This window comes from Rhinoraja longicauda, chromosome 7 (assembly GCF_053455715.1).
Source record: "Rhinoraja longicauda isolate Sanriku21f chromosome 7, sRhiLon1.1, whole genome shotgun sequence".
NCBI lineage: Eukaryota > Metazoa > Chordata > Chondrichthyes > Rajiformes > Arhynchobatidae > Rhinoraja > Rhinoraja longicauda.
The window spans coordinates 77928215-77952800 of NC_135959.1; the positions used below are offsets into that span (position 1 = coordinate 77928215).

The window sequence follows — 24586 nt, forward strand, 5'->3', positions numbered from 1 at the left end:
ACAGAGTTAATCTTTGAATTTGATCATCTTTCACATGATGAAAGATCATTGATCTTTCATCATTGATCCATTGTTTCTTTCACCATGGATGCTGCTTGGCCTGAGCAATTGAGCAAGTTAAACTTTGAACGGTCTGCAATCAATCTGACTCGAGCAAAATGCAACTGTTTTTGTCAGTAAGTAGATGTGTTCATAACTGCAAACAGTACCTCTCAAATTCACTGCAGATTCAGAGGTCTATATTGCTTGCCTAAAGCATCCTGAAGTGCAGGGACAAGGTCCCAAGAAACACATATGTTCCAGAACAAACTTTGTCTCTGAATGAAAGCCCAGTGGCAGGAAATACTTTGAAACTTTACAAATGTTAACATTTATAAAATAAAATAAAACTTCTAATTACAGTGATTTGGTCATATGGATTCAAAACAGGCTAATTGAGTAGTGGTGGAAGTGTTATTCTGAGGTCCATGAACTGTGAAGTTCTGCTGGGACCTCCGTTTAGCGAGTAAATTTGCAGACCACACAAAGATTGGTGGACACCGAGGAACACTGTCAAAGTATACAGCAGGATATAGATTAAATTCAGAAATGGGCAGAGAGACGACAGTTTAATCCAAGCAAGTGTGACGTATTGCACTTTGGGAGAGGTAGAATGCGAAGGGAAGATATACAGTTGATGGCAAGTCCCTTAACAATATTAATATGTAGCAGGATCCTAGGATCCAGGTCCACAGGTCCCTGAAAGTGGCAACACAAGTCGATAGTGATAAAGAAGGCATATGGTATGCTCACCTTCACTGGTGTGGGCTTTGAATATAATAATCATGATCTGCTCTAAGACTTTTGTTAGAGCACATTTAGGGCAGAATATTGTGTGCAGTTCTGGTTGCCCCATTACAGGAAGAATGTGGAGGCATTGGAACTCTGGACAGAAGCATAAAAAAAGGCATATACCAGAACACAAAGGCATATGCCAGGATTTGGCAGTACTAGCTGAAATGTCATTGCCATACGGCATTGAAATGGGCCCTTCGGCTACCTTTTCCTTGCCAACCAAGATGCCTCATCAAGACTAGTCCCACCTGTCTGCCAACTGTTGGCCCATATTCCTCTAGACTTCTATCATGTATCTGTCCATTGTCTTTGAAATGGTGTTATAGTATTTGATTCACCTATCTCATCTGGCAGCTCATTCCGTAAACCCACCACTCCATGAGGAAAAGATGACCCTCAGGTTCCTTTTAAATCTTTCTCCTCTCACCTTAAACCTATGTCCTCTGGTTCTTGACTCCCCTACTCTGGGTAAAAGACTGTGCATTCACCCTATCTAATGATTTTATAGACCTCCAAAAGCCTTTTGCGCTCTAAAGGATAAAGTCATAGCTTGCCCAACCTCTCCTTCAGAAGGGTCTCGACCCGAAACGTCACCCATTCCTTCTATCCAGAGATGCTGCTGTCCAGCTGAGTTCCTCCAGCATTTTGTGGCAGTCAATACCCTGACTGATGAAGCCACATGTACTGACAGCCTTCTTGAATACTCCGTTTACCTGTAACACTACTTCAGTGGCATCTGCAAAATTACCAATCATACCGTGTATATTTCTCATCCACGTCGATGATGTAAACCACAAACAGCAATGATGTAAACCACAAACAGCAAACAGCACCCACCCCCCAGGGGCACCACTAGTCGCATGCCTCCAGTCCGAAAAATAACCTTCCACCATCACCCTCTGCTTCCATCCATGAAGCCAATTCTCTATCCAGTCAGCTAGCCTATCCTGAATTCCATCTGATCTAATCTTCCAAAGCAGCCTACCATGCAGAATCTCAAATGCCTTGAAGCCTACCATGCAGAATCTCAAATGCCTTGAAGTCCAAAACTGCAGCGGGATCTTGATCAGTTGGGTTGAGGATAGGCTGATGGAGTTTAATAAAGTGAAGTGTGAGGTGTTACATTTTGGGAAGTCAAACCAGAGCAGGACTACGCAGTCATGACAGTGCCCTGGGTGGTGGAGGCAGGTACCACTGTGGTGTTTAATAGTCTTTCAGATAGGCACATTGATGTGCAGGGAAAGGAGAATATGATCTGTGTGCAGTTTAGATGAGATTAGTTTAGCTTGGCATCATGTTCGGTCGGAAAAGACATGGTGGGATGAATGTCCCATCCCTGTGTAGTACCTGTTTATGTTCTAAACTACTGAACTAAAAATTAATTGAGAATATGTCAAATTCTGAAAATAATCTGGACCGCTTTTCCAAATAAAAACATTGGGCCTGCTTGACTTTTCTCAAGTGGTCAAGAATTGATTGTGGGCAATCATAGGAATTGTGGGCAAGTGGGAATAGATTGGGTAGATGCACAGAGTCTCTTGCCCAGAGTAGGTGAATCAAGGACCAGGGGTCATAGGTTTAAGGTGAAGGGGAAAAGATTTAATAGGAATCTGAGGGTTAACTTTTTCACACAAAGGGTGGTGGGTGTATGGAAGGAGCTGCCAGAGGTGGTAGTTGAGGCAGGGACCATCCCAACACTTACGAAACAGTTAGACAATGCATGGACAGGACAACTTTGGAGGGATATGTACAAAATGTGGGTAAGTGGGACTAGTGTAGCTGGGACATGTTGGCAAGTTGTGCCGAAGTGTGGACAAGTTGGGCCGAAGGGCCTGTTTCCACACTGTATCAATCTATTACTATGGGCATTCTATCAACAGTTTGTCACTCTAGACGGGTGAGGTTTGTTAAATGTGACAGTAAATTGAAAATGGGTATTTAGTCTTTCAAATAGTTACAATCAATCTTAATACTGCAAAGCCTTCCTTTTTTCTGACATTCGGAAATTTTCTGAGGAAAGCTGGAAAATGAATGAATTACCAGGAAAAAGATCTAAGAAAATCTGCATGACTTAATTAACCAAAATGAGTTCATGAGCTCAGCGTCATTAGTTATATACTACCATTCCCATTGATAGTTTTTATACAGCAACATCAACCACAATAAACCTATGCCATCTTTTTGAAATATTGCAGGAAATCACACTGATTAGATGGTGACCAAATTCAACAAGAAAGGAATAAACAACTTCACATAATTCATAAAGCAGTGTTATTGTTGAATTTCTCATTATTGACCAGTGGTGTAACTGGAACATATACTACATCATGACTGATACATCATGACTCCCCTAAACTTCATCAACATGACCAAGCCAAGAGAACAAGAACTCTCATTTACCTGGATGAATGCAACTCCAACAATGTTTAGAAGCACGTCATCCACGTTGAACTGATCTACTTGACCACTGGTACACTGTGGCTGCAGTCTATAAAGTGCACAGCAATTAATTGCCAAGATAACTCCAAAAGTAGCTCCTAACTTCTCATCAGCCACAGGTATCAACACCCCCCTGCAGATTTCCCTGAAATCATAAGACTCCTTCACTGTTATTTTCAGTCCTAGAATTTCTTCATCACATAATTTAGAATGTAGCACATAATTCAAGTCCAAGTATAATAATGTTGGGACAGTACACACATTTCACATGAAAAGTCTTGTCTACGTAGACATCCTGTCCATAATTTTTATTTTTAGCCATAATTTCATACCATCCTGAAATTCTGAATGTGATTATTCATGTTGAATTTTTACTATTTACACAGTTTCAGGTACTATTCAAACATTTTCAGGTACTTCCTCAAAAAAATCATCATCCTTAATCTTTGCTAACCAAAATAATTTCATAATCACCAAAAATTACTTCACAATCTTAAATAAATCTTCAAACCAAATCTCGGCATCTCGACAACAGAATTTTTCTGCATGCAAACCATTGATGCTAGAGATTACAGATGTTGGAATCTGGAGTAAGAACAATCTGCCAGAGGAACTCTGCAGGTTCAGCAACATCTTTGGGGTTGAAAGGAATTGTCAATATTTAACATTGAAACCCCCACATTGAAACCTCCGCTAAGAGCAGAGAGGGGATATACAGATGCTCCTCGACTTACGATGCTTCGACTTACGATATTTCGACTTTAGGATGGTGCAAAAACGATACACCTTCAGTAGAATCCGTTCTTCGAATTTTCAATTTTGATCTTTTCCCGGGCTAGCGGTATGCATTTACGACTTACGATATTTTCGATTTACGATGGGTTTATCAGAATGTAACCCCATCGTAAGTCGAGGAGCACCTGTATTAGATGCGATGGTTATCTAAAATTGGAATATTTAGTATTCATATCATCAGGTTGTAAAACAACAACCTAAAGTGAACAGAAGACAATATTTCACTAGTTTGTGCTGGGTGTCAGTTCAACAAAAATTGTGTGCAAGTGTTTATCTCAAAGCATTTCTGAACTTGTTTTCAAAATCATTGATACAAGGCAAGAATTTATAAATAAATGGACGTGCCCTTTTTGGTTGCAAACTTCTCAGAGTTGTAAAAACTATGAAAATCATTTAAGAGTTGAAGCTGATATGATTTATTTTCTAAGATTTTAAGAATTTACAAAGAAACAAAGCAGACATGATTTCTCCTCGTTGGTTCATCTATTCCTACCTGGGCAAGCCTCCAATTCATTTCCTGTAATTTTCTACTTCACAGCAAGGACATCTCTTCAAAAGTGCATCTTTGGCGATAACGATTCCTGCTTTCCCATAATCTATCTAGCTTGCCTCCAAAGGCAATATTATTTGCCGTCAAATTTTCATTGTGACAGCAAATTTCCTAACTGCACAAAAGAACTTTCTCCTAAACTCTTACATGTATTTTGTTTATCCATTTACAGAATTTGGGCATCAGGGAAACAATCCACCATTTATATATTTTTAAATTATAAAATGTAAAAGCCTCAAATTCTCAGTGGTCCTTAGCTGACCCGTTTACCAATTTCATTGCTGGTCCTTCATCACCACAGGATCTGTATGCTAGAATCTCCTACCCAACAGCACTGTGGGAGTACCATCACCAGAAGGACTGCAGCAGTTCAACAAGGTAGCACATCACTATCCCCTTAAGGCCATTTAGGGATGGACAATAAATGTTAGTATTGTAAAGAATCCCCAGATCCTGAAAAATAAATGAAAGTAAAGTTGTTCTTTAATACACAAATTACATCTCTTAACAATCCCTCCCATTCAGCGCAAGTCATATTTTGGCGAGAAATAAAAAATAAAATCCTGGAAAAATTGAGAGCAGGCAGCATCTGCTGAAAGAAAGTTAAAATTTCAGGTCAGGGACCCTTACTGAGTAAGAACTGAAAGAAAAAACAACCTAGTCTGAGAAAGTGGGGTTGGGGTGATTTTTTTTTTGTTCATTATATGTTATCTATAAGCATTGTGTTTAGAGGTCTGTTGCGTTGCTGCTAGAATTTAATTGTTCCGTTGTGGGTACATATGACAATTAAACATTCTGAACTCTTGAGACCAATGGGTTTCTTTGAATTTCTTTGATAAGGTGGAATGTGTGGCCACTAAGATCCTTCGTCTATAATGTGTGCCTATGTAGCAAAGTCTGTATAAAGCTGTAATATGCCAGATCATAGAAATAAAAGGAAAAAACAATAAAAGGGAAAATGGCTAGTCGTAAACCAAAAAAATGTACCAATCACTTGATCTTGCGAGAATTCAAAGTCACCGGCTGTAATGTGCTCAGATAAAAGATGAGGTGCTGTTCCTCAAGGTGGTGACGGCTCACTTTGTAGCAGTTCACTCAAATGCGAGTCCATAAAGCAAACACAACTGTATTTGATTTCTCCAATGTTGACAAAAATGCATAGTGAACATTGTGGATAGACATAAAATGCTGGAGTAACTCAGCGGGACAGGCAGCAACTCTGGAGAGAAGGAATGGGCGATGTTTCAGGTCGAGACACTTTTTCAGACTATTGAATGCAGTTCATGAGATCAAAAGTGCAAGTGTATCACTACTTTACCTGGAAAGGTTATTTAAGTTCCTGAATGTGGGAAATGAAGAGATGAAAGGACTGGTACTGCACTTCCTCTGGTTTCCTGGGAGAGTTCTGAAAGGCAGGAGTAGCAGGCAGGTACAGAGTGGCAGGCCAGGCAATCAGAAAGGGAATTTATAAATACTCAAATTGAGGGCAAATTGCCAAAATTCCAAAGGAATATCTGTTGAATAGAGGCTGGTGGGATGAAATGCAAGGACCAACATTTCTGTTAAAACATTAGGGAACGGGGATCCCCCTCTTCCGTCATGAACGAGGCCCTCACGTGTCTCCTTGGTATCACGCAGCTCTGCCCTTGCTTCCCCTAGTCGCAACAGGCACAGGGTACCCCTAGTCCTTACCTTTCACCCCATCAGCCATGGCATACAACACATAAATAATCCTCCAACATTTTCACCACCTACAACAGGATCCCACCACGAGACACATCTTCCCATCTAAACCCCTTTCCACCTTCCGTAGAGACTGTTCCCTCTACAACACCCTGGTTAACTCACCCCTTCCCTTCCATACCACCTCCTTCCCTACAGCCTTTTCAGGTTAGGCAGAAGTTCTGAATTCATTCAAGAGAGAGCTAGATAGAGCTCTTAAGGATAGCGGAGTCAGGGGGTATGGGGAGAAGGCAGGAACGGGGTACTGATTGAGAATGATCAGCCATGATCACATTGAATGGCGGTGCTGGCTCGAAGGGCCGAATGGCCTCCTCCTGCACCTATTGTCTATTGTCTACAGAATAGCTTTTATTGTCATTCGTTTTACCGAACGAAATTAATTTGCCAGCAGTACAAAAAAACAAGAAACACATGACACACAACCCCAACACAAACATCCATCACAGCGACTCCAAACACCCCCTCACTGTGATGGAGGCAAAAAAACTTCCTCTCTCTTCCCCCATGCCCCTCCCACGGACAGACAGCTCGACCCCTATCGAGGCGACCGACCCGCACAGCCCCCGCAAGGAGATGGAAAGTTCCTGCGGCCAAGCCGCACCGGCCGCTGGAAAGTCCCGCGGCCGTACCGGGCGATGGAAGGCCCCGCATCCGAGCCGCACCGGCGATGGAAAGCCCCGCGGCCGAGTCGCGCCGGGCGATGGAAAGTCTCGCGGCCGAGCTGCACCGGACGATGGTAAGTCCCGTGGCCGAGCCGCGCTGGAAAGTCCTACGGCTGTACCGGGCGATGGAAGGCCCCGCGGCCGAGCCGCACCGGGCGATGGAAGGCTTGGTGGCCGAGCCGCACCGGCGATGGCAAGTCCCGCGGCCGAGCCGCGCCGGGCGATGGAAAGTCCCGCGGCCGAGACGCACCGGGCGATTGTCTATTCACTTGCACTTTCTCCAACCCCATCCACTGTATCCATTATTTAAGATGTGGACTCTTATACCTCGGCGAGACCAAATGCACACTGGCGATCGTTTCACTGAACACCTTCGCTCAGTCTACCTGGACCCACCTACTTGATCTCCCGGTTGCCAAACACTTTAATTCCCATTGCCATACTGACCTTTCTGTCCTTGGCCTGCTCCATGGTCAGAGTGAGGCTAATCACAAATAAGCGAGTTAGGTATCTCGACCGCGCATGTGCAGGTCAGAGGAACTAAACATTCTCACCGGCTGATAACAGCGGGGAAGAAACGGGTTTTAAATCTGATGATCAGTGATTGCAAGCTTTTATATCTTGTGCCCAAATAGGAAAAAAGATGATGAGGAAGGAGTGTGATTGTCGCCCTTGTTTTCCAGGCGTCGTGGCAGGGTTTTGTCGCGTCATGGCAGGTTTTAGCCTCGCCTGTCCGCCGTCCATGACAATGGGGAAAAAGCCACATGGTTGTGGACTTTCGCCCAGCTGCAGGGCCACAGGCGCATGCCCTGTTGAGTCGTTGTTCAGATGCGAGGTGTGCAGAAAGGGCTTTGGGCACTCCTCGAATTTGGCGAGGCACCGACACAGGCCCTTCGAATGCAAGGCATGCAGCCTCAGCACTGCTGCAACACAGCGAGTTCTTCCCCGTGCAGCCACAGTCGGCGCAACACTGGCGGCCGGGTATTTTAAACCCGCTCCGGGCTGTCGCGGCAACTACCTGGCCCTTGCACAGTGGCGAGACCCCATTCGCCTATGAGGTGTCACAGCTGAGCTGAAGGAAGGGGTTGCGAAGGAGTGGGTTGCGAATACCCGGCCACCGGTGGATGTGACCGTGTTGCGCCAACTGCGGCCGCATGGGAAAGAACTCGCCGCAGAGCATGCAGCGGAATTCTTGCAAGCGCCGGTGTTGCAGCAGTGCTGAGGCTGCATGCCTTGCATCGGAAGGGCTGGTCGCCGGTGTGCCTGTGTCAGTGCCTCGCCAAATTCAGGGAGTGCCCAAAGCCCATTCTGCACACCTCGCAACTCAACAACAGCTCGACCATATGCATGCGCAGGTGGCCCTGCAGCTGGGCGAAAGTCCAACTGCACAGTTCGCAACCTTTTGTCTTTTTCCCCATTGCCCGGGATGGCGGACAGGCCAGGCTAAAACTCCCGTGGACTCCCTCTTCCCCGTCGCGACGCCTGGAAAACAAGGGCAACAATCACACGCCTTCCTCATCATCTTTTTTCCTATTTGGGCACCAGATATAAAAGCTTGCAATCACATTACCAGATTCAAGAGCCGTTTCTTCCCCCACTGTTATCAGCCGGCGAGAATGTTTGGGTCTTGTGACCTATGACCTGTGCATGAGTGGTCGAGATGCCGAACTTACTTATTGGAGGAACACCATCTCATATTTTGCTTGGGCAGCTTACAACCCAGTGGGATTCATTCATTTGTTTGAAACCTCACTACATTACTGTCTGTATCTCTCGTTTCCCTTTCCCCTGACTAGTCTGAAGAAGGGGCTCGACCCGAAATGCCACCCATTCATTCTTACCACAGATGCTGCCTGTCCTGCTGAGTTACTCCAGCATTTTGTATCTATCTTCGGTTTAAACCGACATCTGCAGTTCCTTCCTACACATTTTCTTTTCATTGTCCAGAAGAAAGGCGAGCATGGAAAGCAGGAAGTAGCTGAGATAGTCAAGAACCTTTTCCACTGGGATAGAGTGGAAGCCGTGGTTAAGGAATACATTTCAGAGGCATTGATGCAGATATCTAGTCATCAGAGCAAGTTCTATGGAGACAGGAGCATGGAGATAATGGAAGGGAGCTCTTGTAGGCAGCTCACTGCTGCCACGACATAGATTACCTTGACCTCTCCATTCCCCTATCCACTCCAGACTCGCCCATTCCAAAAACACTGCTTTCTGCTCCTTCCCAATTTCAGAACTTTCATCAAACCCCGTTGCAAAGTGCAATACCATTATAGTCTGGCAGACTGATCTCTACAATACTGAGGCTGGTTGTCAGCTCGCAGATACCTCTTCCTAGCTACTCCTTGAACATGACCACACTGATGAACAGCAGGCCACCATCTCCCAACCTATCAGTCCGAAGAAGGGTCATGCTATAAAACATCAGAAGGAATAGGAGTAAAATTAGGCCATTTGGCCCATAAAGTCTACTCTGCCATTCAATCATGGCTGATCTATCTCTCCCTCCTGACTCCATAATCCTTCCTTCTCCCCATAACCTCTGACATCCGTACAGATCAAGAATCTATCTATCTCTGCCTTAACAATATCCACTGATGACCTCCACAGCCTTCTGTGAAATTCTTTGTGGAGTGGATAGGGGATGGAGAGGTCGAGGTGGTCTATGTCGTGGCAGCATTTGGAGATGAAAGATTGAGGGTGGGGGTGGGGGAGACCAGGATGAGGGTTGGAAATAGGAGAAGGCACTGTCAACAAGGGGTTGGCGCTTGGGTCAGACACAGTCTGATAAGATCACGATGAACACAAGGAGGCTCAGGGGAGGAACAGTGGAGATAGGGTTGTGTGTGCTGCTGTAGGGGTTGGGGGGTATGGGAAAAGGTGTGATCAGTATTAAAGGAAAGGCATTGGCTCCCAACCGGGGAGGCTGGTGTTATTAGCAGTCAGCAGATCCAGTCTGCAGGCAGGCAGGCAGGCAGGGAAGCTGAAGGAACCAGAAGCATCGACAGCCCTAGCCTGTGGCCAGCCAGGCAGGCCCAGGGAAGGCTAGATTGAGTGGGATTGTGTGCCCTATTCAATCTGGCAATGATGGTATTGAGATTTTATCCTGGAGGCAGTTAGGACAGGTAGGTGAAATGCCTGACCTAAAATACTGATTGTAGGCATGAGATTGAAGTCAGAGGTTGAGGTAGAGGAGAGGTCCATGGCATGACTGGGAGACCAAGGCCAGGAGCTACAGGAACTGCTGAGTGAGGACTAGGTCTCTACTCAGGGAGAACTGGTGCGAATGACAATAGATGCAGTATATATCGTTTAGATCCTGGTTGAGCCCAAACGTCGAGGCCTGAAAATGGAGCTGGCAGCCGTGCAGGACAAATTGGCAATGCAATAGCTGCAGCAGGTCGATATGAAAACATGGTCGTAGAACAGAGAGCAAGAGGAAGCAGAGGGGGAGCTGTGAGAGGAGACTCACAAAAGTCCCAGAAGAGGAGAATATCAGACGAAAGTAGTATCCTGACCCCAAAACACAGCTTATCCATTTTGCTGCCTGACCAGCTAAATTCCTCCAGCACTTTGTGTTTTGCTTAAGTTTCCAGTATCTGCAGTCTCTTTAGACTTTACTGTTTAGAGATATTTAGTTTAGTTTTGAGATATAGCGCAGAAACAGGCCCTTTTGGCCCACTGGGTCAGTGCCGATCAGCGAACACTATCCTATACCCACTAGGGACAATTTTTACATTTACCAAGCCAATTAACCTACAAACCAGTACATCTTTGGAGAGTGGGAAGAAACCGAAGATCTTGGAGAAAACCCACAACGGTCAAGGGGAGAGCGTACAAACTCCGTACAGACAGCAACTGTAGTCGGGATTGAACACGAGTCTCCGGCGCTGCATTCGCTGTAAGGCAGCAAATCTACCGCTGCGCCACCGTGCCGCCCAACCCAGTGGTAGAGTTAGCGAATGCAGCGCCGGAGACCTGGGTTCATTCACAAGAACACAAGAAAACAGGAGTAGGAGTAGGCCAACCGGCCTCTCGAGCCCGCTCCACCATTCAATACGATCATGGCTGATCCTACCCCAACCCCCTTCCCACTATCGCCCTTCTTCCCACCCAAACGAACCGTGTGATCTCCTGGGAGAGGCGAAAAACCAGATAAAAACCCAGGCCAATTTGGGGGGAAAATCCGGGAAATTCCTCTCCGACCCCAAGCTAGGCGATCGAAACTTGTCCAGATTACTCAGGTCTTACAATACTAACAATAGCTCATGTCCACTTCCCTGCCCGCTCCCCGTAACCCCTAATTCCCTTGTCTATTAAAAAACAATCTATTTCCGTTTTTAATTTATTTAACGTTCCTGCTTCCACAGCTCCCTGAGGCAGCGAATTCCACAGCCAAACATCCTCTGAGTGAAGAAGTTTCTCATCTCAGTTTTAAAAGCGCCCCCTCTCATTCTAAGACTATGCCCCCTAGTTCTGGTCTCCCCGATCATCGGAAACATCTTTAGCGCATCCATCCGATCAAGGCCCCTCACGATCTTGTACGTTTCAATAAGATCGCCTCTCATTCTTCTGAACTCCAATGAGAAAAGTCCCAACCTACTTAATCTTTCCTCATATGTCAACCCCCTCATCCCTGGAATTAACCGTGTAAACCTTCTCCGCACTGCCTCCAGAGCAAGTACATCCTTTCTTAAATATGGACACCAAAACTGCACACAGTATTCCAAATGCGGTCTTACCAATACTGTATACAGCTGCAGCAAAACCTCCCTACTTTTATACTCTATCCCCTGGCAATAAAGGCTAAGACGCCATTGGCCTTCCTAATCACTTGCTGCACCTACATACTAAGTTTGTGTGATTCCTGTACTAGTACCCCCAGGTCCCTTTGTGTTGTATTACCATGCAGCTCCTCCCCATTTAGAAAATAACTTGCTTTATGATTTTTCCCCCCAAAATGCATAACTTCACATTTATCAGTATTAAATTTCATCTGCCAAGTCGCTGCCCACTCTCCTAGCTTATCTACATCCTTTTGCAGGCTTTTTCTATCCTCCTCACTCCCTGCTTTTCCTCCCATTTTTGTGTCATCTGTGAACTTGGATATATTACACTTGGTCCCCTCCTCTAAGTCATTTATATAAATTCCCGACTACGGGTGGAGTAACTCGTCCTTCAGCTCACCGAGTCCGCACCAACCAGCGATCACCCATACACTGCCACTATCCGACACACCAGGGACAACTTTTCTAATTTACAGAAGCCAATTAACCTACAAACCTGTACGTCTGTGGAGTGTGGGTGGAAACTGGAGCACCCAGAGAAAACCAATGCGGTCACAGGAAGAACGTACTCTGTACAGACAGCACCCGTAGTCAGGATCAAACCAGGGTCTCTGGCGCTGTAAGGTAGCAACCCGACTGCTGTGTTACTTGTGTCTCCAGTCTTCTAAGTTGGCATACTTTGAGGAGCTTTTGCAGTAGAACAGTAAAATAGAGACAAGAAATTGGAGATGCTGCCATCTTGCGCAGAAAAACACTGAAATAGAGGCATAGTTTGGGACCATTCAAGTATTCACAGCTACAGATTTGATCGGGAGAAACTGAGTGGAATTGAAAGAGAAGTTGTTCCCACAGTGGGGCAGCAGTAGAGTTGCTGCCTTACAGCGCCAGAGACCGACCGGGATTTGATCCTGACGACGGGTGCTATCTGTACAGAGTTCGTACATTTTCCATGTGTCTGTGTGGGTTTTCTCTGGGCGCTTCAATTTCCTCCCATGTTCCAAAGACACATGGGCATGTAGGTTAATTGGCTTCTGTAAAATGCCCCTCGTGTGTAGGATAGAACTAGTGTATGGGTAATAAAACGTTAGACAGTGCAGACTCGGTAGGCTGAAGGGTCTGTTTCCATGCTGTAGCTCTAAACCAAAGGACAAAAATCAGCCAAGTGAATTAATGCATGGGGGAGTGGAATGACTAAGCCGCTGTTTGAAAAAGAAACAAATCGCTTTCAGAGGGAAGTGCAGAGGGAATGATGAAGCATTCAGGACCAGGGAATTGGAAAATATCAAATTGGTAGAGGGCATTCAAAGTGTCACCACTATATGTGGGAGGGACTGGATCAAAGGAGAATAGACAATAGATGCAGGAGTAGGCCAATCGGCCCTTCGAGCCAGATTGATCGATATGATCACGGCTGATCATTCACAATTAGTACCCCGTTTCTGCCTTCACCCCCTACCCCCTGACTCTGCTATCATTAAGAGCTTCTTCAGTTTTATTCCTTCTGTTTTTCCTGTCCTTTCCACATCACAATCCGAGTTTGTTTCCTCCCTTTTTTGATTCTGATGAGGGGGTTTTGTCTGAAATGTTAACTGCTTTTCATTCAATAGACAATAGGTGCAGGAGGAGGCCATTCGAGCCATCACCACCATTCAATGTGATCATGGCTGATCATTCACAATCAGTACCCTGTTCCTGCCGTATCCCCATACCCCCTGACTCGGCTATCATTAAGAGCTCTATCTAGCTCTCTCTTGAATGCTTTCAGAGAATTGGCCTCCACTGCCTTCTGAGGCAGAGAATGCCACAGATTTACAACTCTCTGACTGAAAAAGTTTTTCCTCATCTCTGTTCTAAATGGCCTACCCCTTATTCTTAAAATGTGGCCCCTGGTTCTGGACTCCCCCAACATTGGGAACATGTTTCCTGCCTCTACCGTGTCCAATCCCTTAATAATCTTATATGTTTCAATAAGATCCCCTCATCCTTCTAAATTCCAGTGTATACAAGCCTAGTCGCTCCAGTCTTTCAACATACGACAGTCCCACCATTCCAGGAATTAACCTAGTGAACCCCCTCAATAGCAAGAATGTCCTTCCTCAAATTTGGAGACCAAAACTGCACACAGTACTCCAGGTGCAGTCTCACTAGGGCCCTGTACAACAGCAAAAGTAAATATAGGAAGATACAAGTTCAATGCAGGCTGTATGATCTGGGGTAATACAAGGTTGGAAGTCGTGGAGGAAGATCTCCCAAGGAAATTAAGTATGCTGACTGCACTGAACACAATGTTGTTCAATGGTGTTTAGATTAATATAAATGCTGCATATGATTGCACGTCATGCTTAATCTATGATCACGGCTTATTCACTTTCTTTAAAGCTGATTACTCCACATTAATTTTCAGTTAGTTTTCTGAAACTGGTTAAAATTCAACTTGTTTAAGCCAAAAAGATCTTCATACATTGACATTATAGCATTGTCTAGGGCTAACAAATTTTATTTACTTATTTATATTTTAAAATTAAAAAGTTACGGGTTGTAGTGGGATGGTGAGTGAAATGGTCTTCCCTGCAACGGTGGACAAGATCATGCCAACTGGGCAGTTTCCCCAACCCCAAATCAAATGTACCCCACAAACATCTTCCAGTTAGAACAGGAACCTGGGACAGTAACATGGAAGTGTATTGAGAGCAGTCTGTGTTGTGGTCAAAGGTGTTAAAGGTATTGGGTATGAAGGTAGATAAATCTCCAGGGCCTTATCAGATATATCCAAGGACATTGTAGGAAACTAGAAAGGAAATTGCGGGAGCCCTGGTTGAAATTTACGAGTCGTCTTCAATACAGGAGGTATGCTGGAAGACTGGAGGGTGGAAAATGCTGTTCCTCTATTCAAGAATGGCTGCAGGGAAAACATTGGGAACTACAGATGCTTCCCTTATGAGCATCTGACTACCGAAGCCTTATGATGCTTCGACTTGCGATATTTCGACTTTACAATGGTGCAAAAGCTGGGCAACGGCAGCGAGCCGCAGTCGTAAGGTGAGGAGCACCTATATAGGCCAGTGAGCTTAACTTTAGTTGGAAAGTTACAAGAGAGTATTCTGAGGGGATAGGATGTACATGCATTTAGATTGACATGGGCAGATTAAGGATAGTCGGCGTGGTTCTGTAAGTGGGAGGTCGTGTCTCACAAATCTGATTTTAGTTTTTTTAAGACATGACCAAAAAGGTTGATGAGGACAGAGCTGCAGATGTTGTATATATGAACTTCAGCAAAGCATTCGACAAGGTTCCACATGGTTGGCTGCTCTGGAAGGTTACATCACATGGGATCCAAGGAGATAGCTGAATGGACAGAAAATTGGCTTCATGGAAGGAAGCAGAGGGTGAGGGGGTGATTGCTTCTCGGACTGGAGGCCTGTGATGAGTAGCGTGCCTCAGGTTCGGTGCTAGGTCCATTACTGTTTATCATCTATATCAATGATTTGGATGAGAACATACATAGCAAGAATAGCAAGTTTGCAGATGATATAAAAGTGGGTGGTTTTGCAGATAGTGAAGATGGTTGTGAAAAATTGCAACAGGATCTGGATCGATTTGCCAGGTAGGCTGAGGAATGGTTGATGGAATTTAAAACAGAGAAATGCGAGGTGTTGCATTTTGGGAAGTCTAACATGGGCAGGACCTACACAGTGAGTGGTAGGGCTCTGGGACGTGTCGTAGAGCAGAGGGATCTAGGAGTGCAGGTGCATGGTTCCTTGAAGGTGGAGTTGCAGATAGAGTGGTCAAAAAGGCTTTTGGCACATTGGCCTTCATCAGCCAGGGCATTGAGTATAGAAAATGGGAGGTCATGTTGCAGTTGCAGAATAAGACGTTGGTGAGACTGCATTTAGACTACTGTGTTCAGTTCTGAGCACATGTCATAGGAAAGATTTTGTCAAGCTGGAAAGGGCACAGAGAAGATTTACAAGGATATTGCCTGGGCTGGAGTGTCTGAGCTTTAGGGAGAGGTTGCGAGTAGGTTGGGACTCTATTCCTTGGAGCGCAGGAGAATGAGGGCTGATCTTATCGAGGTGTGTAAATAGATCGGGTAGCTGCAGTCTCTTGCCCAGAGTAGGCGAGTCGGGGGCCAGAGGACATAGGTTTACGGTGAAGGGGAAAAAATGTAATAGGAATCCGAGGGATATCTTTTTCAACACAAACAAGCTGCCAGAGGAGGTAGTTGTGGCAGAGACGATCCCAACATTCAAGAAACAGTTAGACGGGTACATGGATAAGACAGGTGTAGGAGGATATGGGCCAACACAAGCATTTGGGAGTAGTGTAGCTGGGACATGTTGGCTGTTAACAAGTATAACTCCAGGGACTAAATTTTATTTTCTGTATTAATTTTAATTTATATGCTGTAATTGTAATTTTTTTTTTGTTGCACAATCCGCAGGCATTGCCACTTTCATTTCACTGCACATCGTGTATATGTGACAAATAAACTTGACTTGACTTGGTCATAGAATCATAGAGTGATACAGTATGGAAACAGGCCCTTCGGCCCAACTCGCCCACACCGGCCAACAATGTCCCGGCTGGTGTGGGCAATTTGGGCGAAAGATACTGTTTTCCACGCTGTATGACTCTATAAATTTAAATCGTGGATTCACCTTGACTCGATTAAATTGAATAAAACTGTATTCACCCAATTCCAAGACAACTGCGTGACTATTACTGGATATAAACTCAGACAAATGGTGGGTATTCATTCACACCCTTGACTTCAACCTTATGGACAGTGGAATGGGTTTGGGATCTCTGGTGATAAATCACGCATCACAAGATATATGTCGCAATCCACATGTTACAATCACTATACCTGGTCCTGTTGAATTTTTGGTTTATGATAACACTCAAGTGGTTTATAGTGAGGTATTGGTAATACAATTGAAAATCAAACCTGGTGATCAAACTCTTACCAGAGTTGATCGATGCATGGCCCACTGAAATGAAATGTTTCTCGTCCTGTGGTGACTTGAGCACACCTAAAGCTGATGAATCCAAGCAAGACTAGGCTCTGCTGGCAGACAGCACACGAGGTCATTCTAGCTACAGGTGCAGTAGGACCTGTCATTCAACGTTCCAGATTGTCGACCCCTCGGAAGGGTCTCAACCCGAAACTCACCCATTCCTTCTATCCAGAAATGCCGCCTGTCCCACTGAGTTACTACAGCTTTTTTGTGTCTATCTTTGGCGTAAACTAACATCTGCAGTTCCTTCCCACACAAGTTCCAGATTGACATCAGTTCTGCATGCCTCGATAAAGTTCATTGGTCCATTTTGAATGCTCTGTCTTCATTGAATACTTCCTTAATTCCAATTTCTCACATTGCTCCCCTTATACTTAACTCCCTTAAATATTTAGTTTTATCTTGAGTATACTGAATTACTAAGAAAGTTTCAACATTCACAGTATGTTAAATAAACTTTTTTCGCTTCACACATTGGGTAGAAACGATGAATTATTCTGACACTGTAGTCACATTCCTTCATTTCCCTTCCAAGACTCTTCAAAGATGTAAGTAACAATTTAATCCATTGCTCATTGAAGCGATGGCTATTCCCAATAATTGGAAAGTCATTCACAAGATGATCAGACATGGTTGTGTTACATGCTGATATTCAAAGCAAATCGGTTTAAGATGTGGTAAAGATTTAAAAAGCTTTTGGTTTCCATTATATTTTGGGGCATAACTTTGTAATTAACCACTCAAAAACATATCACGATTTATTTTCAATCTCACTATACAACGATTAATACTTTGGATAGAACTATTAATTTGCAATGAAGCAAGTAAAAAACACCTGTGCATCACTGTCCAATACTGTTTGGGGTACTTACACAATGATACAATGAGACCGGGTGTCAAAAGTGAAATGTAGAGACTAATCTGATTTTCGTTTATTGAGGGGAACAGGGCCCATGGGCTGCAATTTTAGACGAGCAACTCAAAGTAAAGGCTACCCCCCCAATCTACCAATAACATCCCATCTTCAATATCTTCCAACCCTTCCATGTCTTATTTCCCTCTCCCCTGATTCTCAGTTTGAAGAAGGGTCTCCATCTGAAACGTCACCCATTCCTTTTCTCCAGAGATGTTGCCTCACTCGCTGTGTTGCTCCGACATTTTGTGTGTAAACCAGCATCTACAGTTCTTTCCTACACATCCCACCTGCATTCTTCCCTCCCTCCTTGTGGTTTAGGGATCAATATGGGGGTCTCCCCGGCGATGGAAACATGAAAACAATTTTTATCTCTCTCATTTATGATATTGTGTACAGTGTACATAGTCTGTTAGAACTTCATTCTGAAGAAGGGTCTGGATCTGAAACGTCAGCCATCCCTTCTCTTCTCTCCAGAGGTGCTGCCTGGCCAGCACCTGCAGTTCCTTCCGACACATCAGAATGTAATCGTTCAGTTTGGGACATGTGACAATGAAACTCTCTCGCTGTCGGCCCGCCGTGGGCCCAGGCCCAGCCCCCTGCCCCGGCCGCATCCCCCTGCCCCAGGCCCAGCCGCACCCCCCTGCCCCAGGCCCAGCCCCGGCCGCATCCCCCTGCCCCAGTCCCAGCCCCGGCCGCATCCCCCTGCCCTAGGCCCAGCCCCGGCCGCATCCCCCGGCCCCAGCCCCCTGCCCCAGGCCCAGCCCCGGCCGCATCCCCCTGCCCTAGGCCCAGCCCCGGCCGCATCCCCCTACCCCCGGCCCAGCCCCGGCCGCATCCCCCTGCCCCAGGCCCAGCCCCGGCCGCATCCCCCTGCCCTAGGCCCAGCCCCGGCCGCATCCCCCGGCCCCAGTCCCAGCCCCGGCCGCATCCCCCGGCCCCAGTCCCAGCCCCGGCCGCATCCCCCTGCCCTAGGCCCAGCCCCGGCCGCATCCCCCTGCCCCCTGCCCCGGCCGCATCCCCCTGCCCCAGGCCCAGCCCCGGCCGCATCCCCCGGCCCTAGGCCCAGCCCCGGCCGCATCCCCCGGCCCTAGGCCCAGCCCCGGCCGCATCCCCGGCCCCAGTCCCGGCCGCATCCCCCTGCCCCAGCCCCCTGCCCCGGCCGCATCCCCCTGCCCCAGGCCCAGCCCCGGCCGCATCCCCCTGCCCCAGGCCCAGCCCCGGCCGCATCCCCCGGCCCTAGGCCCAGCCCCGGCCGCACCCCCCGGCCCTAGGCCCAGCCCCGGCCGCACCCCCCGGCCCTAGGCCCAGCCCCGGCCGCATCCCCGGCCCCAGTCCCAGCCCCGGCCGCATCCCCCGGCCCTAGGCCCAGCCCCGGCCGCATCCCCAGCCCCAGTCCCAGCCCCGGCCGCATCCCCCGGCCCCAGTCCCCAAGCCCAGCCCCGGCCGCATCCCCCGGCCCCAGTCCCCAAGCCCAGCCCCGGCCGCATCCCCCGGCCCCAGTCCCCAAGCCCAGCCCCGGCCGCATCCCCCGGCCCCAGTCCCCAAGCCCAGCCCCGGCCGCATCCCCCAGTCCCAACCCCGGCCCCAGCCCCGGCCGCATCCCCCGGCCCCAGTCCCCAAGCCCAGCCCCGGCCGCATCCCCCGGCCCCAGTCCCAGCCCCGGCCGCATCCCCCAGTCCCAACCCCGGCCCCAGCCCCGGCCGCATCCCCCGGCCCCAGCCCCGGCCGCATCCCCCGGCCCCAGTCCCAGCCCCAGTCCCAGCCGCATCCCCCGGCCCCAGTCCCAGCCCCAGTCCCAGCCGCATCCCCCGGCCCCAGTCCCAACCCCGCCGCATCCCCCGGCCCCAGTCCCAACCCCGCCGCATCCCCCGGCCCCAGTCCCAACCCCAGCCGCATCCCCCGGCCCCAGTCCCCAAGCCCAGCCCCAGCCGCATCCCCCGGCCCCAGTCCCAACCCCGCCGCATCCCCCAGCCCCGGCCCCACTCCCCGTGCCCCATCCCCCAGTCCCCTGCCCCATTCCCCAGCCCCCCGCACTCACATCTTGCGTTGCCTCTCCAGCTCGGCTTTCTTCTCCTCCTCCTCCCGCTTCTGCTTCTCGTCCAGGCTGCTGCGTTTGCTGAGGTTGCGGCCGAAGATGTCGATGCGCTCGGGGGTGTTGCGGCAACGGGAGCGGGAGCGTGACTGACGGGCGGCCGCGTGTCGTCGAGCCTTCTTCTCCCGCGACTTGGAGCGTTTCCGCGGCCGCTCCTTCTCCCGCGAGTGTGAGCGCGTCCGCCGCTTGCCGTGCTTGCTGGCCTTGGCGTGCTTGCAGCGCGACGAGCTGCGACTCCGAGACCTGCCCATGAACGCCAACGCCAACCCCGCGCTGGCCGACCCGACCGCACACTCCGCCTTGGCCCCGGCCACCGGCCACCGGCCAGCAACTGCTTTCACCGCCTCAAACTCACTCTGTCTCTCCGAGGAGCCGGAGACGCGGCAACGACAGCGACACACACAAAATGGCGGCTCCCGTAAACATGGAGGACGGCCGGCCGGCTGCCGCCCACAATGCACCGCGCCCCTCCCCCTCCCCCTCCCGCGGCCGCCGCATCGCCGCTCCGGCCCGAACATCGCCGAGTGGGCCCGAACATCGCCGAGTGGGCCCGGACATCGCCGAGTGGGCCCGAACATCGCCGCTCCGGCCCGGACATCGCCGAGTGGGCCCGAACATCGCCGAGTGGGCCCGGACATCGCCGAGTGGGCCCGGACATCGCCGAGTGGGCCCGGACATCGCCGCTCCGGCCCGGACATCGCCGAGTGGGCCCGGACATCGCCGAGTGGGCCCGGACATCGCCGAGTGGGCCCGGACATCGCCGAGTGGGCCCGGACATCGCCGAGTGGGCCCGGACATCGCCGAGTGGGCCCGAACATCGCCGAGTGGGCCCGGACATCGCCGTTCCGGCCCGGACATCGCCGAGTGGGCCCGAACATCGCCGAGTGGGCCCGGACATCGCCGAGTGGGCCCGGACATCGCCGAGTGGGCCCGGACATCGCCGAGTGGGCCCGGACATCGCCGAGTGGGCCCGGACATCGCCGTTCCGGCCCGGACATCGCCGAGTGGGCCCGGACATCGCCGCTCCGGCCCGGACATCGCCGAGTGGGCCCGGACATCGCCGAGTGGGCCCGGACATCGCCGAGTGGGCCCGGACATCGCCGAGTGGGCCCGGACATCGCCGCTCCGGCCCGAACATCGCCGAGTGGGCCCGGACATCGCCGAGTGGGCCCGGACATCGCCGAGTCGGCCCGAACATCGCCGAGTGGGCCCGGACATCGCCGAGTGGGCCCGAACATCACCGAGTGGGCCCGAACATCACCGAGTGGGCCCGGACATCGCCGAGTGGGCCCGGACATCGCCGAGTGGGCCCGGACATCACCGAGTGGGCCCGGACATCGCCGAGTGGGCCCGAACATCACCGAGTGGGCCCGAACATCACCGAGTGGGCCCGGACATCGCCGAGTGGGCCCGGACATCGCCGAGTGGGCCCGGACATCGCCGAGTGGGCCCGAACATCACCGAGTGGGCCCGGACATCGCCGAGTGGGCCCGGACATCGCCGAGTGGGCCCGGACATCACCGAGTGGGCCCGGACATCGCCGAGTGGGCCCGAACATCACCGAGTGGGCCCGAACATCACCGAGTGGGCCCGGACATCGCCGAGTGGGCCCGGACATCGCCGAGTGGGCCCGGACATCGCCGCTCCGGCCCGAACATCGCCGAGTGGGCCCGGACATCGCCGAGTGGGCCCGGACATCGCCGAGTGGGCCCGAACATCGCCGAGTGGGCCCGAACATCACCGAGTGGGCCCGGACATCGCCGAGTGGGCCCGAACATCACCGAGTGGGCCCGAACATCACCGAGTGGGCCCGGACATCGCCGAGTGGGCCCGGACATCGCCGAGTGGGCCCGGACATCACCGAGTGGGCCCGGACATCGCCGAGTGGGCCCGAACATCACCGAGTGGGCCCGAACATCGCCGAGTGGGCCCGGACATCGCCGAGTGGGCCCGAACATCGCCGCTCCGGCCCGAACATCGCCGAGTGGGCCCGGACATCGCCGAGTGGGCCCGGACATCGCCGAGTGGGCCCGGACATCGCCGAGTGGGCCCGGACATCGCCGAGTGGGCCCGAACATCACCGCTCCGGCCCGGACATCGCCGAGTGGGCCCGGACATCGCCGAGTGGGCCCGGACATCGCCGAGTGTGCCCGAACATCACAGCTCCGGCCCGGACATCGCCGAGTGGGCCCGAACATCGCCGAGTGGGCCCGGACATCGCCGAGTGGGCCCGGACATCGCCGAGTGGGCCCGGACATCGCCGAGTGGGCCCGGACATCGCCGAGTGGGCCCGGACATCGCCGAGTGGGCCCGGACATCGCCGAGTGGGCCCGGACATCGCCGAGTGGGCCCGAACATCACCGCTCCGGCCCGGACATCGCCGAGTGGGCCCGAACATCGCCGAGTGGGCCCGGACATCGCCGAGTGGGCCCGGACATCGCCGAGTGGGCCCGGACATCGCCGAGTGGGCCCGGACATCGCCGAGTGGGCCCGGACATCGCCGAGTGGGCCCGAACATCACCGCTCCGGCCCGGACATCGCCGAGTGGGCCCGAACATCGCCGAGTGGGCCCGGACATCGCCGAGTGGGCCCGGACATCGCCGAGTGGGCCCGGACATCGCCGAGTGGGCCCGGACATCGCCGAGTGGGCCCGGACATCGCCGAGTGGGCCCGGACATCGCCGAGTGGGCCCGAACATCGCCGAGTGGGCCCGGACATCGCCGAGTGGGCCCGGACATCGCCGAGTGGGCCCGAACATCACCGAGTGGGCCCGAACATCGCCGAGTGGGCCCGGACATCGCCGAGTGGGCCCGAACATCGCCGAGTGGGCCCGGACATCGCCGAGTGGGCCCGGACATCGCCGCTCCGGCCCGAACATCGCCGAGTGGGCCCGGACATCGCCGAGTGGGCCCGGACATCGCCGAGTGGGCCCGGACATCGCCGAGTGGGCCCGGACATCGCCGAGTGGGCCCGGACATCGCCGAGTGGGCCCGGACATCGCCGAGTGGGCCCGGACATCGCCGAGTGGGCCCGGACATCGCCGAGTGGGCCCGGACATCGCCGAGTGGGCCCGGACATCGCCGCTCCGGCCCGGACATCGCCGAGTGGGCCCGGACATCGCCGAGTGGGCCCGGACATCGCCGCTCCGGCCCGGACATCGCCGAGTGGGCCCGGACATCGCCGAGTGGACCCGGACATCGCCGAGTGGGCCCGGACATCGCCGAGTGGGCCCGGACATCGCCGAGTGGGCCCGGACATCGCCGCTCCGGCCCGGACATCGCCGAGTGGGCCCGGACATCGCCGAGTGGGCCCGGACATCGCCGAGTGGGCCCGGACATCGCCGCTCCGGCCCGGACATCGCCGAGTGGGCCCGGACATCGCCGAGTGGGCCCGGACATCGCCGAGTGGGCCCGGACATCGCCGAGTGGGCCCGGACATCGCCGAGTGGGCCCGGACATCGCCGCTCCGGCCCGGACATCGCCGAGTGGGCCCGGACATCGCCGAGTGGGCCCGAACATCGCCGAGTGGGCCCGGACATCGCCGAGTGGGCCCGGACATCGCCGAGTGGGCCCGGACATCGCCGAGTGGGCCCGGACATCGCCGAGTGGGCCCGGACATCGCCGAGTGGGCCCGGACATCGCCGAGTGGGCCCGGACATCGCCGAGTGGGCCCGGACATCGCCGAGTGGGCCCGGACATCGCCGAGTGGGCCCGGACATCGCCGAGTGGGCCCGGACATCGCCGAGTGGGCCCGGACATCGGCGAGTGGGCCCGGACATCGCCGCTCCAGCCCGGACATCGCCGAGAGGGCCCGGACATCGCCGCTCCGGCCCGGACATCGCCGAGTGGGCCCGGACATCGCCGAGTGGGCCCGGACATCGCCGCTCCGGCCCGGACATCGCCGAGTGGGCCCGGACATCGCCGAGTGGGCCCGGACATCGCCGCTCCGGCCCGGACATCGCCGAGTGGGCCCGGACATCGCCGAGTGGGCCCGGACATCGCCGAGTGGGCCCGGACATCGCCGAGTGGGCCCGGACATCGCCGAGTGGGCCCGGACATCGCCGCTCCGGCCCGGACATCGCCGAGTGGGCCCGGACATCGCCGAGTGGGCCCGGACATCGCCGCTCCAGCCCGGACATCGCCGAGTGGGCCCGGACATCGCCGCTCCGGCCCGGACATCGCCGAGTTGGCCCGGACTTCGCCGAGTGGGCCCGGACATCGCCGAGTGGGCCCGTACATCGCCGAGTGGGCCCGGACATCGCCGCTCCGGCCCGGACATCGCCGAGTGGGCCCGGACATCGCCGAGTCGGCCCGGATATCGCCGAGTGGGCCCGGACATCGCCGAGTGGTCCCGGACATCGCCGAGTGGGCCCGGACATCGCCGAGTGGGCCCGGACATCGCCGAGTGGGCCCGGACATCGCCGAGTGGGCCCGGACATCGCCGAGTGGGCCCGGACATCGCCGAGTGGGCCCGGACATCGCCGCTCCGGCCCGGACATCGCCGAGTGGGCCCGGACATCGCCGAGTGGGCCCGGACATCGCCGCTCCAGCCCGGACATCGCCGAGTGGGCCCGGACATCGCCGCTCCGGCCCGGACATCGCCGAGTTGGCCCGGACTTCGCCGAGTGGGCCCGGACATCGCCGAGTGGGCCCGTACATCGCCGAGTGGGCCCGGACATCGCCGCTCCGGCCCGGACATCGCCGAGTGGGCCCGGACATCGCCGAGTCGGCCCGGATATCGCCGAGTGGGC

General features: G+C 52.5%; 1 protein-coding gene across 3 annotated transcripts in view; it reads right to left on the reverse strand.

Annotated features, from left to right (window-relative positions):
• Nucleotides 1-20290, reverse strand: part of arglu1b (arginine and glutamate rich 1b) — a 45880-nt gene extending 25590 nt beyond the window's left edge. For all 3 annotated transcript variants that reach the window (XR_013547494.1, XR_013547493.1, XM_078402901.1), the window contains exon 1: nucleotides 19783-20290. Coding sequence is in view for 1 of the 3 variants with exons in the window: in XM_078402901.1 (XP_078259027.1) it covers nucleotides 19783-20087 (305 nt within the window). In the remaining 2 variants the exon portion in view is untranslated. The remainder of the gene's footprint in view (nucleotides 1-19782) is intronic.
• Between the last annotated feature and the right edge of the window lie 4296 nt (nucleotides 20291-24586).